At 39.8% G+C, this 20,225-nt stretch overlaps 1 protein-coding gene across 1 annotated transcript; it reads right to left on the bottom strand.

The window, feature by feature from the left end:
- Positions 1-2,215: 2,215 nt before the first annotated feature.
- LOC121182081 (F-actin-capping protein subunit alpha-2) lies at positions 2,216-18,830 on the bottom strand. The gene is made up of 10 exons (XM_041038401.1): positions 18,729-18,830; positions 9,708-9,771; positions 8,077-8,128; positions 7,595-7,658; positions 6,083-6,289; positions 5,311-5,390; positions 3,793-3,871; positions 3,373-3,444; positions 2,908-2,970; positions 2,216-2,453 (listed from the first exon to the last, which is right to left on the bottom strand). The coding sequence occupies exons 1-10, from the start codon at positions 18,810-18,812 to the stop codon at positions 2,313-2,315; spliced, it is 906 nt and encodes a 301-aa protein (XP_040894335.1). The 5' UTR covers positions 18,813-18,830; the 3' UTR covers positions 2,216-2,312.
- Between the last annotated feature and the right edge of the window lie 1,395 nt (positions 18,831-20,225).

Raw genomic sequence — 20,225 nt, 5'->3', positions numbered from 1 at the left:
ACCAGTTAGCCACCGGCTCGCTAACCTGGACAGTTAGCTCCGTCCGCCTCGGGATGTCGCTGTCTCTGATTTACCTGTATCTCAAAGCAGGTTCAACCAAAAAACACGCAAAATTGATCTTATACTTCAAGGTTATAATTTTTAAGCTATAGAAAATATGAAAAAATACATAACTACACGCCCGTTTTTATGAGACGAGAATTAGCAAGTGGTCAGCTGTTAAACTGTCTTAAATAATACTAGTCAAAATTGCACCTCTGCTTTTGGTGCCAAAAACATTTTCTGTGTAAATGTCATGTCACACAGGTGTTGAAGAATATTTTCCTTAAATGTTCTTTAAAAAAAAAAAAACAGACTCAAGATTCATAATGCAAAACTATGTGCTGAATATACACTGTACAATGGTGGTAACATGATCAGAGAATAAAAGAGATGAGTCACAGAGGAAAAAGACCGGTGAAAATTTGATATGAACTTCATGTGAATTTTAAAAAACAAGTTCGATATTGCAGATAAAGAGGGCTTCTAGCTAAGATTTTAGTTTCCAATATTCATAATGAGAACTTTCCAAATAAGCAAATGATAACAGAGGCACCTCTCTTCACAGTTCACTTCACAGGTCACTTCTGTTATCTCACCGACTTTAATCCAACAGTATTTTAGCGATATACTTTATTACTTCTAGTAAGCAGTACAGTTTATTTAGGTAAAAGCAGTGCTGTCACTGCTCAAATCTGATTTATACTAAGGTGTGCCAAATAGTTTTCCCTTATGGTATATCAGAATGTTCTGCCTGGTATTTACTGGCAGTCCTGTTGCTGTGTTTTGACAGCACACACTGACATCTTTATTGGTAAATGACAAACCACTGATTTGTGCAGTTGGTTAATTGGTAATTGTGTTAAAAAGATTAGTCACAGTGTTAAATGTAATCGTCCCAATCAGTTCCCAAAGTCTTACTGAAAACTTTTCAGTCTCCACCATTATGAAGGATATTTTAATTTCACTGTTTTCCATTGACATTAGTGCAGTGAGAGACACCGCAAAATCTAAGGAATATGGTTAAAGACGCTAAAGACTGACATGACTCTGTGTATCACATATGAATGTGTTAGAGGCTGTCATTAGGACAAAGTGCAGTCAAATAATTTCCCGTAGTGAAGTGCAGGCATGAGAAGCTTTAGGATCTCAAAGAGCTCCAGTTTGAATTTGTTTTTTACATTACAACTTGAGTTTGAATATTAATTAATTAATTTAACAATAAAGGGTATCAGAAATTATGAGTGAGTCAGTAAATAGAAAATTTGTCATTTAATCCAACATAATTGTGACTGAATTACAATTACTCTCATGGAAATAAATCACCAAACTGACAGACAGGATGTTTCATACAGGTATATATTACAATGTGCCTTGTTATATAATACAGTCAGGTTCTGTTTTTAATAAAAATAAGCACTGAAGGAGAAAGTGATACTTTTTGATTTTATTGTAAATTGGACATTATGCACATTACTTAGCGACTGATGACTTTGTTAATTAAGCTTGTTAAGTGGTCACAGAACTCCCTCCGCTGGGTGGGAGTTCAGAAGATGTCGAGTCAAAAAGGCAATTTAGCCAGGAGCACTGCGAGCTTGAGATCTCACATACAGGACAAACGGTGAGGGAAGTACCAAAATGAAGGAACAAGAACGCTGAGTGGCTGACAGTGGTGACTGCTTGTGCCAGAGATATCAGTCAATAAACACAAAGAACTTCTTTTTTTCTTTTTGTTGACCGTATGGGACATTAACCGTGAAGTGAAGGGAGTCATTCTTTTCAGCCATAATAAACTGAGCTCTTTGTAAATGCAGACAACATCCTCCCAAAAATCATTTGATTCACCATCATCGTAAATTTAAACCGTTTTTTAGCAGGTCAAATAAAAGGCATGGTCTCACTGACACAATAAATATTGCACACGTGATATTGTATTTTATAAGGGTGTTTTTGCATACAAGTGTCCGCCCCCTTTCCTATGTCTTGTAATATTTCCTCAATTATACTTTCCCAAATACGATTATCATCATAGATTCAATATACAGTGGAGTTAACAGTGTCTGTAAAAAAAAAAAACAAAAAAAACAAAAACAAAATAACATCCATAAAAGAAGACATCCAATGTGTAAGGTGACATCTGACTATGAGACCAAACCTTTCTTTGCCCCTGTTTCTCTAATTTTTGTACAAAGACAATACAACTATCCAGTCATGCAACGTTGTTTGGGAGGGGAGGGGGTGGGGTGGGTTGTTTGTTATCTTCTCCATTGTTTTTAAGCGTTCTGCATCTCCTTGCCAATCTTGTAGCTCAGGATCTTGTTCCAGTCGATCTTGGTGCGTGTCACAGGAAGCTGGCGGCGTAAGGCTTTGAAGGTAGTGTCCGACATGGTCTGATAATTCTCATTGATGGCCGTCTGGAATGAATAACAGAATGATGGAGAGCAGAAGGGAGATAAGAATACATCAATAATTCATTAAAATAAATTCAAATCATTTCCAGGTTATTTGATAAGTGAGAAAACATTTTTGCTGCCTGAGACTGAATGTGTAGGAGGATGAACTGAAATATTAACTTTCTTTCCATCGCAAAAATATTTACTTGATTTGTTTTCAAATCATACTTTAAAATAGCCAAGAAAAAAAAAAGAGATTACAATTTATTTATGACTGTTTTCTGTGAGCTTGAAATATAACATCCAAATTCATCAGTATGACTCAGCTTTCTGTATGTCGTAACCTAGAAACTTTTTTTAAACAATCTTCTTCCAAGCACATCCGTTACAAACCACAAGCTGAGGTGACAGTTCAATTTCCCTGCAACAAACGGTAATCGTACTGAACACAGAATATTCATTTCAGATTACGTACCTGATAGTCGTTCTCTGCAGCCTCCATGATCTTAACAAACTCCTTGGCGGTTGAAGCCTCATTCTGAAAGATGACAGGAAAACAGACGAGTAATTTCAACAGTAGAGGGGAAAAAAAACTGGGTGAAGGTGCACCCAAAATGTCAGAGGATACACAAACTAACACCTCCACACTGCAAACAATTAGGCAAAAACGCATCCCCTGGCAGCTGGCAGCAGGCCAGAACAGTGTTTTCAGGAGGTAAAACCACAATTGAGGTGGATCAGATTTGCAATGACACTGTGAAATTAATATGTTAAATATATAAGATGTCACTTATATCTGAAAGGAATGGCTTGAATGGAGTTTGCTGACTGCTGTAGCTTATATCTGAGGTCCAAGTCATGAGTTTGAGCTGGTCACAGCAAACTGACTTTCCTTGTCTGTTTGTGTGCATATAAAAAGGAGTTGTTAAGCTATACTCACAGAAATTGACATGGACTCCTGGACCTCTTTGTGGCTCACCAGCTGAACATTTCCATCCTCATAGTAATGAACCTGGAAAGATGAAAGTTCATTTGGTACCTGAAATTCATTCTGTATCTCCACGTGATATAAATTGTAGAAAATGAGAAATATAAGCTGTAGGTAACAAAGGAAACCCAATTTTCTAAAAACAACCCCAAAAAACAATAAAGGTAATAATATCAAGATCACAACCACTCCATGGTGAACAGGTACCAAAAACCAAAGAAAAAAGTCTTGTTGAGAAAGGAGAAAAATATCAGTGTGTGTACTGACTGTGAAAAAACCCATTCATGTCCTTAAGCCTGCACATAAATAAGCACATACAGCACATATTCTCATACCCCACTCTTTACCTAATGGAATATTTAAACTAAATACCTGGATTTTCATAATTCCTGCCACTTGAGTGGTGGAGGGGGAGATGGTAAATTTCCATTCTGACCTCCAGCGTCCATTCCTGCGCAAAGAGGAAGAGGAAAACCAGACTTTAATCACTTGTTACATCTCTTAATGCCATGCCTTACGGCAATATCTCACAAAAATCAGGGCAGTTGACAATAAATTCTCCTAATGCTCCAATCTTTACCAGACTGTCCCCATCATATAAGACCAAACTGAACCACTGTACTATGTGCCTCTCTATACAGCCTCATGTCTGCCTTAGGAAACAGAAATAGAGGACTTAAGGTGTCTTTGAATGGTTTAATAACTATGACAATGGTGTGAATCTAAAGTTATGGCCTTCACAGTCACTAGTTCTCTAGCCAACTTAACACCTATGGGGGATTTTGGACCAACATGGCCTCCACCACCATCATCAAAACCACAGAATGCTATGTGGTTTCATCCCTTCAGTGGAGTTCTACTAACACACTTTACGAAAACATTTCATTTTTGTTCTTCCATTACTTTGTCTCTCATCTTTAATCATCACTACAGAACGCAATCCTACCATTGCTTTGAATTCAGATTTTTAAAATGACTACAGCAACTTGGTAATCTCACCCGTTTACACCTCAGGATAACCCAGAGGATATCCCAGCCCTGAGCACATGTAAATAAATAAGCAGTGAGACCATTAAATGGCTGCTTGCAGCTAGCATCATCTGATTTAAAACAAACTTTCTTCATGACTCTTGAGATGAAGTTAGATTTCTTCTGTCACATGAAGAGTAGGTTGACCAGTAGTCAAATTTCCAAACATCAACATGATCTTAAGGTGTTCATGATGTTTCAAGAAAAGCTGTTTTACAAATCTAACCACATGAATCCAAGTGCTAAGTTAAGTAACCTTAAGGAAAAGTATACAAGTCTATATATGTTCCTTTATATTACCCCAAATCTGCCCTGTAGGTTCCTCGTAACTGAAACAACAGCAGCAGTCGCATATAGAGGCTCAGGGATCATTACACGCAACAACCCATAAGCCCAGTAAAACCCAGCAGCAAAGAGGATTGGTGCAGTTCTTATCCAATTAGATTAACGAGATCAGAAACAGCTCAGCAACACTTATGAGGGCCAGCAGTCCAGTGCTCCAGAGTTAAGTGCCAATTAAAGTAATGCGTTTGAAAAGTCTTGTACATATCAAACCACATTTGAGGCTTTTTAAGCTTTTCATTGTTTCAACATTTTTTTTTTTTTTTTTTAAGATGAGGTCTGATTTAGAAACCATCGTTGGGAATTCCACAAGCTCTGTTGGTTTTTCTGAAAAAGACGAAAATCTTGCTTTTAAGTAAAAATGACAATCTAGTCTGACAACTTGGCTCCATCCTCAAACTGGAATCAAACCGTGTACTGATCTCTGTGTTTAACGTGTCTCCTCTCAAACATTAGAGCTTTCAAATCCCAATGGTGCAAAATGTAGGAAGATATATTAAGTAGCTGAGTGAAACATACCAGAAGTTTTTTGGTTGAAACTGATGGCACTCGATGCACACGATGATGGTTTGATGTCCATCGATGGTTTTCCCATAAATCTAAAGGGAAGAGCAACAACACTGTCAGATCATATTTGACAAGCAAAGAGTTTTCGAATTCTAATTCACAGTACAACTCTTTCTTGTCTGCAACAGAACTGCACTGCTCACTTTGCATTACTAAAGAAGTAACACAAAAGCAGCTTTATAAAATGAACTGCAACATTTTCTAAATATTGGTATACCATTCCTTCCTGTACTGCACTGAATGGGTTGAAATAGTAACTTGTTCTTGTCACCTTTGCTCACTCTGAACAAGCACATTAGATAAATAAATGGAGAAAATGGCACTGGTCACAAGAGAGAAGCAAAATGACCAGCAGTAAACCATTTAACATAAGCCAAATACTTTGTTTTAAACAGATAACAATCCTACGTTTTAATGGCCGGCACTTGCTAATTATAGCAAAATACTGCTAAATGAAAAAACAGTGTGTGGGGTTTCATATAGGGTTAGATAAGGGTAAGTTGACACCTTTGCAATAAACCGACATTTGTAATGTGCAAAGTGAAATACAGCTACGCTTTGGTTTTACACAACGCAAGGTGCAGTACACACCAGCCTCTGTTTTCTTAAGGTACAAAATGTTTGGGTTGTACTGCACAAACTGTTCATAAAGGTTTTGAACTGAATTGCCACTTTTTCAGGTGAACTGCACAGCAACATGCTTATGAAGTGGGCCGGGACGTACGGTGCAGACTCCACTGGGATAGTGCTCCTTGACGTAGGCCCTGACGGCTGAGTCCACAGCGCTCCTCCAGCCCTCCAGGGAGCTGTCGACGTCATGAGGCCGTGGGTCGCTGGCCTCCTTCCTCAGATGGTCGAACTTGAAGGAGATCTTGTTCTTGGGGTCCAGGACCCGGCCATTCCCAAGGTCACCATGCTCTGTGATTAAGACCTGGAAAGGAGAGAGATGGCAAGAGAAGGGAAGGAAGAATTAGAGAATGGTTAAGAAGTACAAGTGGTAAAACAAGAAAAAAACAAAGCAAACCAGATAGGAGAAGTAAGAGACAACAGAAAGAAAGAGAAGAGAAAGTGAACAAATAGAAAGACAAAGGCATGTAGCAAGAGAAAGAGAAATAAAGGAAGTAGAAAAGAGACAAAAAACAGGAACAGCAAAAACAGATATCAGAGGGCAAAGAGTCTGCGTGAAAACTGAGAGAAGAATGAAGATGTAAATTAAAATAATGCAATTAGTAAAAGAAAAAAAACAAAAAAAAGAAAGACAAACAGAACTAAGAGGACAGAGGAACACAGGCATCAGCCTGAACTTTCCATCCACCGTCTTCCACCTCAACCCTTAGCTCAGCCTGCTGAGTATAAGACAGGGGAATTTCAACCCGTGATGTGGGAACAGAGGGATATGATGACATCTTTACATAAGACACTGCAATCATTACTGAGGCTACCACGCAGCCACATTCATTCACCACCATGTTCAACCTTCACAGAAACTCACAGGCAGCGAGCACAATGACATTAAAATAAAAGAAGCCATTGTGATCTTGTTTCCTCAGGGAGCAAAGGAGAGGAAGACTAGCAACTACGTTATGGAAGCTAATGAAGAAAGAAAGAAGAAACAAACAACAAACAAGCTGACAAACCACTGGGGCTAGTTTGATCCTTTATTCAATCCCTTTCTCTCCTGTAATTCCCATAAGACCATAATATTAGTGCAATAATTATAAAGACTAAATAAGTTTGTTGCTTTCCCCACTTTCGTGTCCCATTACAGTGCTGGTTATCATGTTTCTGGTATCCTCTCTTTCTCCACTGTTTTAACATTTGTAAAGAACATGGGGTTACACTGTTATAGAACTATACTGCTGTGGAAGAAAGAAAAAAATCTGTGGCTCTTTATGAAAATGCAGTTTTTCATTGTTGGCATACATGTGACTGTCAAACCCAAATGGTTTTGAGAGTTATAACATTATTTCAGTTGAAAAGCAAGCAACTGCAAGCATGCTAAAACTATTTATGGGAAATCACAATATAAAGTAACACATTATTAATTATGGAGTAAATAATACATGTGGAGCAGCTGCAACAGATACTCGTGCGACATGAAGTAAATTAACAACATATATGAGATGGAAGTGCTGAATGGGGGCGAGGAGTGTGGAGAACAACAGGAAAGACAGCTGAAATGAAATGATGAGCAGACTCACACACACGATGTCATCCAAACCCAGCATAAACTCACCTGTTCTTCGTAGCCCTCGATTTTCACCGGGGTAAACTGGTCCAGGTTGTACTGTGCAAATGCACTGCAAAGACAGGCGGAAAAGGTTTTCATACACTCCATACTTTAAACTCAGTCGTTCATCCAAACATAAATTCTAGGCTGCATGTATAGATTTTTGTCTATGTGATATACACTGACATTGTTAAGACAATATGGATGTAGACTAAAGCCATAAATAGTAATTTTCTCCTTAATTTTTATTAAGTGCAGGATCATATTTAAAGAAGTAAACAAAGCTGGTACAAACATGACATCCAACCAACAACCACCTGTGTTCAGAGATGCAATATAGATGAGATGCTATTAAATATAAAAACAAGAAACAACATGCAGAATGACAGTGGGTCTGCTAGTTGAACTGTGACTCTTGTTTCCCTCAAAGTCTGAAATTCTAAGAACATTTTTCAAGACCTGGAAATGGTGTAAGAGGGAAGACTTACTGCGCTGCACCTTCCCTGAGAAGATTATCATTGTTGAGCAGCAATCGCACATCTGAGGAGGAAAATGGTGAGATTATGAGAGAGAGGAGGAAGAAGAAGAGGAGAGGAGAAAGAAAACAGATCCAACAGATTAACACCATAACACGCTCAAAAGACAAAACTGCCTGTAGTCAATCTTTGCAGCATTTATGTGAAGGGAATGAAGCAGACATGGTAAATTAGCTCAGTGGAAACGGCTGTAAAAATCACACAGAGATGAAAGGGGGCAAAGTGGCATGAGGGGATTGTGTTTTAGTGTGTGTGTGTGTGTGTGTGTGTGTGTGTGTGTGTGTGTGTGTGTGTGTGTGTGTGTGTGTGTGTGTGGGCTGTCAGGCTGTGATAAGAAGCAGACAGACATCCCCCCGGCGCTCCTCCGAGGTGACGACATTTATCGAGGCAGGACGAGGTTTTAACAATGCCAAAACACACGCACGCACGCACGCACACACACACACACACTCTCTCTCTCTCTCAAGGGCTGCTACTTTGACAGTGTGGTGTCAACACTGGTACTGTAGGGTGAGCTACAATTTGGCCAAAAGGTCACTGTCGCGTTTTGCTTTCGCTGTGGCCACAGTGGTATGATATGTCACACATGAACAGAAACGGTTTCAGTTTCAGCTCCTGTTTGGCAACTGCAAAAACAATTTCAGAGACGTCAGAGAAAACTGTTTTGCTGATCTGCTGTTGTAATATGAAAAAAACATTTTTTTTGTTTCAACCTGTTGCTAAAGGCCACTTTGAACATCTTTGACTTTGGCACCATCCTTTGGTAATATCAAGTAAGACACTACGGTAGTAAGCAATCACATGCTGTAATATTTGCAGCATGATGTAAAAGTTCATTACTTGTCTGCAATTTTCTCCTAAATCAGCGCTTTTCCTCACCAAGACATTTTAATTCTTCCTTTTTTATTTTATTTCACCTCAGAAAAAAAAGAGATGACATTTGTTTCCACAAGGTAGAAGTGGGACCAATCAGAATCAACTTTCACTCTCCAAAATCCCGAGAGTAAGAAACTGTAGCGGTTGCTGCGCCTGCAGTGACAAAAATAAACTTATTGTTCAACTGCCAAGAGTCACTGAAGTCGAAAAAGTAAATCATTTGACAGTAGACCTACCCAGTTCACCTAATGCTTCATGGACACAATCAGGTACTTTATTGATTTAAAAATGCCTCACTTAGATACAGTGGACAACATGTGGAGTCAAACTGATTAATAAAGCTTTGTGTTCATGTAAAAATGTTCCTGTAACAAAACAGAAAAAATCCACAACATGTTATGTTCAAGAGCATGCAAATAATCCCACAATTCTCTAGGAAGCAATGAAACAGTTCCCTAAGGCCCATTAATTAAAAAGTGCTCCAGAGAAAGGGCTGTGTTTTTGTTTTGGATCCAAACAGAGCCTTAAACGCCTTTTATGTGCTGTGAAGAATCAGTGCCTCCCTTTATCATGCTGCACACTGTTACCAGATCATACATTATAATCAAAGTGGGTCAGGGAAGCAATAACATCACACCTCACCTGCCAGGGATTATTAATATGTTTATAATACACGTTATGAGGAGAAAAAGAAAGAAAGCGCTCACCGTTGAAAACTTCGTTGAACTCTCCTGGTGGGGCGTGGATGACGAAGTTAGCTGCTATGCGTACCTGCAAACCAAGACACAAAGTTCAGGTTAAGACTCAAAGTCTCTCATCAGAAACAATACAGACATGAGGAGTCAAACAGACACATTGAGACGCCAGCTCAACATTTCATTGTCACCGTGATGACATTTTAAGATTGATATATATAAAAATAACACTAGGATGGGGTGACAGGTCTGCTGATTCAAACAGAAAACAAATGAGTAATATCTTAAATCCTCTGACATTAACCTGCCTTTTTTAAACCACAATATTAAATTCTCACGTAATGTACTCTAATAGAGTTTGAAGTACTTGTACTTGGGTATTTCCATTTCCTGCTACGTCAAATAATTTGTGCCTATTATTGAGTCTTAAAAGTCTCATTTTATTATGAGAAGTGAAGAAATCTGCCCATTCGGTGAGATGATTTCACAAGTAACAGGTAAAAATAATCTGACCAGACAGGCAGAGTTTTCGTATTTAAAGAAGAAAAACACAATATGATATTATAAATATATATACATTCACCTTAATATGACAAATCAGCATTTTAAACGACTCTGAAAAAGGCCATTCTGCATAATGAGTACTCTTACTTTTACCTAAGTCTTAAAATACATACTTGTAATGGAGTATTTTTACACTATGTTATTTGTACTTCAACTTAAGTAAAGGATCTATACACTTCCTCCAACACCGCTCACTTAAGTCTGCTGAAGTTTTGTGGAATATAATGTGTAGATGTACTTTGGCCAATAGGGGGTGTAATGTTACTGTGTCACTCGTTTGGAGGGTGGAGTGAGGCAGTTTAGCGCCTCTCTCACTCTGCAGCGCATCTGAGTAGTCATTTTTCCTCTTCCTCACTTCTCTTCTGCACCACAACACTTCCTGTTTCCAGGTCACATGTCAAACTGACAGCGAGACGGCGGCCCCTCCCTCCCCCGCGTGGTTTACGACCATATAAGGACATAAAAATGTGCTGAGGACTCTAATACACAGGCTCTCTCTCTCGCCCTACCTCTGTATGTCTCTACCTCTCTCTACCACTCACAGGATACAGTGGCTCAGCCAGGTTCCCCCCTGGTCTGACAAGCTGGTGTATCAGGGAAAGGTGTTCAAGTGTGTGTGTGTGTGTGTGTGTGTGTGTGTGTGTGTGTTTGTGTGTGTTTGTCCCCCGGGCCCCTATTAGCAGTGTGTGTATACAAGTGCTCTGGCACTCGCGCAGAGCTGCAGATTGATTCTTGCTAATGAGCAATGCTGAGAGAAAGGAAGGCACACAGGGAGGAACATGTGTGTGTGTGTGTGTGTGTTTGTAAAGTTGAGATCAAAGTTTATCTGCATTAGTCTAATCTTTTGTCATGAGATCATCATGACCCACTTATGTTGATCGTGTGCTTGTGTCTTGAAATCCCTGAGGAAAGAGTAATTTGCATTCGGTCTCCCTCATTAAATTGGACTGCAGTGTAAACAGACGTTTCATATGCAGAAAGCATCTCCCTGACACTCCAGGGCCCTGTCGCAAGAACCAAGTTTACATTGTACTGAACCAAAGTCGTCCAGACCAGTTATCTGGATAAAGTTGCTGAGCGAAACCCAAAACCTACGCAGATCTGTGGCGTGGACTGGTATAAAAAGTTCTGTTGTCATCAAGGCTGAACAGTGGCAAACACTCTCAGTCTCAATCAACCTGTCTATGCACACAGTTCATCATGTAAACACCACAAATAAACTTAAAAACACAAACCCCACACTAAACACAGATAACACACAGTTTTATACATATAATAGTATTATTATTATTATTAACATATTGTACTTATATATGTTTAGTTTTAAACATTAGTGCAAAACCCACTTCAGATTCAGTTCAAACATCTGACACCAAACTGAACTCTCTCTATGCTCAGATCTGGTTTCAATAAAGTCTATTAATAGAGTTTAAGTTCAGCAGAACCGCTGTAATTACTGTTGGACAGTGGATGCACAGTCTCATAATCAGCAATAACAACATTACACTGTGCTTTTCAGTGTTTTTTTTTCGTGTCTTGTCTTGCTGTTTCAGTGTAATGTAATAGTGTAATGATATCCATAAATCCACTCTCTGAACCTCTTATCCTATTCGGGGTCACGGGGGGCTGGAGCCTTACCCGGCATGCTTTTGGCAAGAGGCAGGGTATACCCTTAACAGGCTGCCAGTCTATTAGAGGGCTAACACACACAGAAAGACAAACACTTGCAAAACCACTTGTGTAATGCCTACAGCTATGGAGAGACCAGTAAAGACAGCAAAGAAATGGACAGGGATGGTTTGACAGTCCCATCTGACAGCAGAGCCATGCTAACTGTTTTCAGGTGCACGGAGAGGAGATTAAGCTGAGGGAGTGTAATGTGGGTTAAAATGAATCACTGTCAAAAGACAAGAGAGCTACTCCATTAGCTGATTATGAGTAAGTAACTGACTGTTAAAAGCTAGTTAAAGCAGGGTCACACTTCCTCTTCCCCTGCATACATGAAACCAGTTCTACTAATGCAGTGAGACAAGAGCCTACATCCTGCTTTGGCAATACAGGAATGAAAGTCTAAAAAAGTCCACTTTTAGTTACCTCCATGCTAAACATTATCCATGTATGTTTATAATGATGCTTGATACAAACACCGTTAAAAACCATTTTGTCCAAAGAACGACCGAGTCTGTTCCTTGACATGTTTCAGGCAAACCAATTCGCCAAAGATGTTTGATGCACTCATATCTCTACGGGCTTTTTGAAGATATCTTGTTAACTAGCAGACAAACTGTAACATCCTTTGCAGAGGTAATTACTGTAGAGCAGTAATTTGAATGTTGAGCTTCAAGGCTAAGTGGTCCTTCCAATGGCAGTCTGTTATGCTGGGACACAGGCTGCTGGGACACTCCAGAGCTCTGAGACCTAGTTTAAGCCTTCAGCACTGACTGCCATGGTGCAACATGAAATGAAGGGCTGAGCTTGAGTAAAAATGTCTCTGCAGGGAACTGTATTAACTAACTCACAGTCTTTGGTGATTGAACCATGTCAGACAAACTTTGCTATGTAGTCTTACTGAGTTGATGCTGATTAACTGTGTCAAGACATGTTGAGGATTGCAGTCTGTGTGTACTTTTGTGTTACGAGTATGTGTGTTATCTTAAAGTGTCATAATCAGAGTCACGATCATGATGATCTTAGACCAAGTCTTTCTTTTTCCTGAAATGAGGGCGTTTTATGGCTGACAGTCAATGCCCTTATCTTTCTAAGGATTCTCAGGGGGTGGAGTCCAACCAAGGAGCAAACAGACACACACACACTAAAAGACATAGGCACCCCCTGTAGTGTTGGCTTCTCATGTCTTTGTGCTCCCTTTGCCTAGACACCAGCTGGCCTCTTTTCATTCAACTTGCTCACTGTATATTCATCCTCATATTACCCAACAACCCCTCCTTTCCTGGCAACAGACACTCCCACTGCACTATCCCATCACCCTTTTAGGGAGCACCCCTTCTTAATCCCAAATGACACCCACCGACACTGAAACCACACTTATCCTAATCCTGGCATCAGAATCGCCTTATCATGCCAATCCAGATCCATGGAAATAATGATAATAGCCCAAAAAACAGCAGGAATAAACTGAGGCAATATTTTGGCCTGTGGGCATTTAAAGCTGTATCATCTCCCTGACTTTGATCCCCGTCCCTGGCGTGTCTCCATTTGAAAATCCTAGATAGAAAGGGAGAAGGCGGTGCAAGTGCCTCGAAATGCTACACCAGAGATAGGACAAAGTTTAGAGGGAAACCAGTCTGATGTGGGTGGATACTGGATGGGGGGGGGGGGGGGGGGGGGGGGGGGGGGCTGGGTGATGGGCTGGGATGTGAGTGCAATAATTTATGAATAATAAGTCCACAGCAGGGTGTCAGGCAGCCGTAGGCTAACTAGAAATGTTTCTTTGCTACTGAAAATGAGGAGGTGGCAGCTGCTTCACTCAGATTAAATTGAAGAAATAAGGCCAAACGTCTGTGATGCTGGAGATAAACACGCTCAGATGCAGAAACTTGTCACTTTATTTTGGGGGGGGGGGGGGTTTCCCAACAGATAAAATCATTACTTTAAAAATATATGTTATGCAGAGTAATGACTTTGAGGGGAACTGTGTTCTTTTTTTATACCAGCTCTACGCTTCATATTAACTACAAATCACACAGAATGAAAATCATGTCCGTTTGGACAGTCACCAGTTTCACTTAATCACAGTCCAGCATTAGTGTTAACACTGCTTTGTAATTTGTCACCTTTATTTTCCTGTCAAACATGTATGAAAGTTGTGAGATAATGCAGCTGTGCCATGGAGATCTTCCTGCCGGCGCTTTCATTCATCAGCAATGGTGTGAGAAAAATTAAACTCAGGCGTCAGACAAAAAGTAACACACATGCAACTATATATATATACTTTGGCAGGAATCAAAGTGACGACCTTGCAGTTGCTGAACGGACTCTCACTCTGATGCATAAATACTGAACCTGAATAATGCTGCCTTGTCTACTTTCAGTGTGGCTGTTTGTCACCTTCAGCTTACCCTTATACTGTGCCAGTAAAAGTAGTGTCACTTTACCTCAGGCAGCAAGCTATGCAATATATCACTGGCTTGCATTACAACCTCCAGCATGCAGACACCACAGTGTAAAGCCACTTGTAGTTACAAATCAACATTCATCATTTTATAGGAAATTAATTGGTCAACCAGTTTGTCTAGTTAAAAGCACCATTTCTAAAAATTTGCTGATGATTTACTGATCTACAAAGTTTCTCAGGCTTCTAATGAAACCTATCAGCTGAAACAACAGCTCTCAAAACTGTCTTCAGGAGAAAAAGGTGAGTTCTCTGCCCTAAGATCAACCAGGGAGGTTCCAGCTGTTTCTAACCCTTAAACAGGGCACCAGTTTGGGCCCCTCAAGGTTGCGTACTCCACCTGAGGGTTGAGACAAGAAAGTATGCATAGTTCTTTCCCCATCCCCAGATCTCTGACACTGCTGCAGGCACGTCCAGACAGCGCTCCTCCGCCTTTGCATTCTTCAGTTAAAGGGAGATGCCACTGAGTTTTAGCATTCAGCTATGATATTCCCATGGTCTACGACAACTATTTACAAGCCGAGCTCAGGGAAACATATAGGACTGTTCGGAGTTACCAGTGACTCGGCAGTAAAATGAGGGATGGTTTAATTTCACCTTTATTCAATTTAGTGCACATCGTTAAAGGGAATTATACTTTATTTAAGCTTTTTTATGTCCCTTCTTACCCAGACAGCAGTAAAACTCCTTTCAACTGGAAATTTTGAGGGGAAAAAAACTTTAATCAAATCTTCACAAGAAGAATGCAATTTATATCTATTTCTGTATACGCTGCATTATTTAAAGCACTCTGTATTGCAATTCTGCATGAACGGTAACTAAAGGTGATTTGATTTGAGTTGGATTTTTCTGCCATCTTGATATTTGCTCTGCGTTCTGTCAGTTAAGAAAGTTGACTGAGTTGTGCTAACTTTACCTGTACCCTCATTTATCTCTGCTTAACTCTGCATGTGGCTTCAGCATCTCATGTGTGCTGGGTTCTCCTGAAAACTGATATACTACCTGTCAGTTCAGAGCTAGAATCATTATGTGCTCTATTCTTAGTCACAACATACTTATGAAAGCAAAGCGCACTTCTTAAAAAGCTCCAACAACCACCTTCTCACCATATTCAGCTCAATTAAATTGTAAAATTCAAAACGCAGATGCTACTGCAGTGAAATAACAGCTTGCCAGTCTACCACTGATCACATCATCTTGAATATGAATAGATATCATTAACACACCTCAGCCTCACAACAATAAAACTTGTGGAGAACTAAGATAATAAATACATCATTATACTTCCCCTCTCAGAAATAAGCCTTTTCACGAGATTACGTATTCTCACAAAACACTTTTTGCTAACAGAAAGATTTGTCTGTCTCTGAAACAGGAACCACAGCACAGACACCCAGCTCCTTTGCAGACACTTTTTTCTAAACCGTACTGAATCACCAAGTCTTCCAGATATTTAGTTCAGGTCTTCAGGTCTTAAAGTAGCGAACAACTGAGTTGATAGGTAAAATAGTTAAAGTATTTGGTTTCTGGTTCTGGTGCCTGCCCAAGCACTTAAGCGCAGATGAAAAAACTGACAGTATGCACAGTGAATAATGAGAGTTTCCTGTAATACTCGTGTGGTTTCTTTGCTGTAATCAGGAAGCTCGCGGTCCAGTGCCCAAATGATTTACAAAGACTGCAAGAAGTACTTTTTATCTGTGCCTGAGATGAGACCTGTCTTGCTGCTTAATCATTTACAAACTGAAAAGACTATTCACTAATTCCCAATCAGGGTGCTTTCATTTCTTGTTTTTTTTTTTAAATGACAAAGTGACACTGACAGCACAGGTAACAGCCACAGGACTGAATTTCCACATCTAGAAAGTATTTCACAGAGATGAAATCAAGACTATTTATTGTATTCGACACAGTTGCAGTATTGCTATCAAAAAATAAAATGGCCTAGATTAACTTTCCTTAGGCTACCTATCAAAGTGTCTCCCAGCTACTTCTTCCAGAACAGATTGAACAGTCATCACAGTAATTTCATATCATAGCCAGGGAGGACTCCCAGAAAAGCAAGTTTGCAGATTAGTCACTGAGCGAGGGGACATACCATCAGCTGTTTGCTGGGAGATTCTGGCTGTGGCTTGGTTTATCCACTCTACCTGTCTGTGGCAGGTAACCAAACAACATTTTTATTTTTATTCTACACATCCTGACTGGCCAGTGAAAGTGTTGTTCAAATTAACTGGTGAATTTTGGAAACTGTTATCCACTGTCTCTACATTAGACAGATGACAACACTCATTGCCTTCCTTTGCAGTTTTCTCTGAGCTGCTGAAAACATGCTGAGGGGCAAGAGCAGATGGCTGATTGCTCTGAGCAAATGCACTGGAGAGACGGCCTTCAAAGCACAAAATGCAACTGCGGTGTTTGTATAGAAATGCTACGCTCTTAACAGCACAACTTACAGTGGATGTATGCATAATGTAACCACTTGGTCCCACACCAATCACACTCAGAGAAGGAAATGAACAGCTTCCACCAGCTAAATACTGCGTAATATCGGCAGTGTGCCTGGCATGTGGCCAAAAAGCATTCTTTCAGCTCTACAAAATCAAACTGTCTGGTCAAACAGTGAAAGTTGCTTGACAACTGTGGAAACCAGTGTGGTTAAGAGATGAAATGAGCTCCCATCCTCATCACAACAACATCTAAAGCTGTTAACCTTGTTACCACAGCTCATACCTGAAAATGTTATTAATGGTGAAGCTAGAAAATTACAAACTCACAAGGCTGCCACAGTCACCCACGCCCCTGAGCCATGTAATGAAATGCTTGGCTAACAGCTGATGCCTGTGTGTTGATGAGCATGATGCAGTCACACCCACGGCTCAATGAGCCACCTCAAACCTAAAAAACCTATGACTCAGGCTGAAGTGGAAGTGAACAAAATAAAACCAGAAGGCGTTGTTCTAACTCTGAATGGTGTATTACATAACGTGTGGCGACTCAGGAGTTTACAAACATTTATACAGAAGAAAGCTCATAATGGTTTACTGTGGTATTAACAAGCTTGGTAGGAATTTTGACTGCAAGGTGAAGTTAGACACAATACAAGTTATCAGGTATACATATATACATATATACACATTACCCCATGCATTTACACTCATTCATCGCAAGTTATTGGGGGTCATACGGATGCCTAAACTTCCGACCAACACTGACAAAATCTCATATTAAATCTACAGAGACTTCAAGCAAAGAAGTAAATCTTCACATATGCACAACTGTAACCATTAAATCACAGGACTGTTTTCTTTATCCATCAAACTGTCAATTTATTGATAAATAGTTGCAGCTGTAGTATTTAAGCAGCAACGGAAGCCAACCCGTTTAACAGAATATTAAAATAAAGTAGGATTTCTGCAGACAGCTAAGACACATGCAAGTGAAAGCTCATGCTGTCTCGAGGTTTGGTCTGTGTGTGTGTGTTCTTTTAAGGAAATGTAAGCTGTACAAGGAAAAAGAACTAGTATCGCCAGACACAAACATGGGTGTAAACCTGCCTATAGTATGAGCATGACTACCACAATTGCTCAACAGTTTCCTATTACACCGTTAATAAAATACTAAATATTGATGTTAGATCTTTACGGCTACAGAAACACACTTTTAAATGGGAAGAACACGCATGATTATATCATTATGTCAACTGAAGCTCATTTCAGTTCCCACATATTTTTACTGGCTGTAAAACGTTATTTATTACAGGTACAGTTAGTTTGTTGACAAGCTAGCTTGTAGATTCCTTGTGGTTGCTGTCATGCGGCTAGTTAAAAGAAATTAAATAATCAGAAAAACCTTCACTAACAAGACTGTTATGTGTAACTCCAGAAAAACGGTATGAAAGAGCGAAAAGGGCGTGTTAGCAAGTCAGGCTATCTGGTAGCAGGATGCGGCTATGCTAAACTAACTAGCTACCGATCTTTGGTGTATGAAAACTTCCATAACACAAGCTGCCAGGGACACATGGGTGAAATAACATGCCCACAGAACGAAAAGGGTGTGGGAGGTAAGGTTAGGTGAATTTATAATATGTACACGGTTCCTATTTTGAGCCAGGACCGTACAAGGAGCCTCCGTTTGAGATTCGCAAATGAGCGGAAGTTGAGCTAAAAATAATAAGAGCAGAAGCAGCAGCGGTTGTGCCGAGGGCCTGGGTTTTTTTTCCTACAAATTTGATAACAACGCCGATCGACGCCGGGATTCACCGGGAGACCGACTCGAACGCAAACCAAAATTCGAGCCTTAACGCGGGGGTAAAACCTGTGATTAAATCGGCGTCTTACCTTTTCCTCGTCGGATAGCTGCTCCTCATGATCCGCCATCTTTTCTTCCGGCACCACCAGCTTGTCAGAGCCCCGTGACGTCATCGCATGGGTGGATTCCCAGCTTGGTTCAGTTCAGTTTTCATCAGTTTTTGACTGATGCTCAGTCACTGAGTCTCTCTCTCTCTCTCTCTCTCTCTCTCTCTCTCTCTCTCTCTCTCTCTCTCTCACCAAATTTATATGTGCTTTGCACCACAAACATGTTTTATCAAACAGGTTAAAAATTTTCTGTGTGCCAAGTATTATTTCATCACAGGAGTTATGTTCTTACAAGGCTGTACATAACAATTATTTTAATAATCTGAAGCTTTAGAATTATTTTCTTTAATAATCACTGATTCTTCAGTGTATAAAGCATCAAAAATACTGATAAATGCCCTCATTATTCCCCAAAGCCTGAGTTAATATTCAGATTGATCTATGCCTGGCACCACAAATAAATATACTGAAGTGCCTGTAATTTAGTATGGTTATATATGGTTATCAGAAATACGCCTCTTTTATTGAGTATAATCTGAAGGAGCACACCCAGTGATTACAAAGATTCAGTCACAGTGTATATACAATACTTTTTACCACTAGATGGCGAGCAGAGACTGTTTTCTAAAGCTGAGAGAGTTGTTAGTCTGTTTGTAAAAGAAATGGCATCAGTTTCACTGTCTGTCTGACTCATTCTTTTTCACGCTATACTAGCAAGAACCACAACATGTGACTTAATACTTGATACAAAACCCCCACAACCACACACAGGCAGGGGGTTTGTTAAATATTATCACAGATGCAGAGCGTTTTTAGCACTCAGTAGAAAGAAGTGATGACTATGTTCTTTTAGTCACAGAGGTCTTGTTCATTGCATCTTTCTGATCCATGCAGAATTACTCTGCTACATGTGCAGAAACACACAAACGTATCTTGTATATGAAATATTAATCTGTAAATATAAACTCTAGCTATCAGAATGCAGAGCAGTAGGCCTCTTGTAGAGACTTGCCTCTAAAATGAAGGCTAGTGAAACAAAATTATAAGAAAACTAAAAATTTTAAAATGATCAGGTGAAGTAAAAGTGTCCCATTGTATTTGGATTACCGGCATGTACTTAGTTCATTTGTACCACGGGTTTTTAAATTTGCTTACTGTGTAGTGAGCTGGTCATTTAACTGGCTAATTACCCTGTCTCCTAGTGTGAGTTTAATTTTCTCAAGCTACAGTCTTGTATTTTGAAGCAGAGCACTAAACAGAAGACAGCACTGACAGTGACCTTTTAGCAAAAGCTTCCTTATACATTGCTAAGTGCCTACAGCTAAATTACAGCAACTTTTTTTCAGGTATCTCTGTTTTTCGAGCAAGCACCTTATTCCCAGGTGGGCTTACATTCGTGAGGTAACTGTTAAGCCTCCACTAAGCCACATAATGAGCACTTCAAACTGAGCTGCCACCTGACAGCTAAGTTCTTCCCCA

Source organism: Toxotes jaculatrix, chromosome 5 (assembly GCF_017976425.1).
Source record: "Toxotes jaculatrix isolate fToxJac2 chromosome 5, fToxJac2.pri, whole genome shotgun sequence".
NCBI lineage: Eukaryota > Metazoa > Chordata > Actinopteri > Toxotidae > Toxotes > Toxotes jaculatrix.
The sequence above is the reverse complement of the archived record's forward strand: the minus strand, read 5'-3'. Positions and strand labels throughout refer to the sequence as shown.

What these genes read in the sequence shown, in the direction of transcription:
- LOC121182081 (XM_041038401.1), bottom strand. Translation starts at nt 18,812, where the DNA reads ATGACGTCACGGGGCTCTGACAAGCTGGTGGTGCCGGAAGAAAAGATG. An exon ending in CAGGAATTATGAAAATCCAG is followed by an intron (nt 3,445 to 3,792) that starts GTATTTAGTTTA and finishes TCATCTTTCCAG; the next exon opens with GTTCATTACTATGAGGATGG. An exon ending in CTGCAGAGAACGACTATCAG is followed by an intron (nt 2,454 to 2,907) that starts GTACGTAATCTG and finishes TATTCATTCCAG; the next exon opens with ACGGCCATCAATGAGAATTA.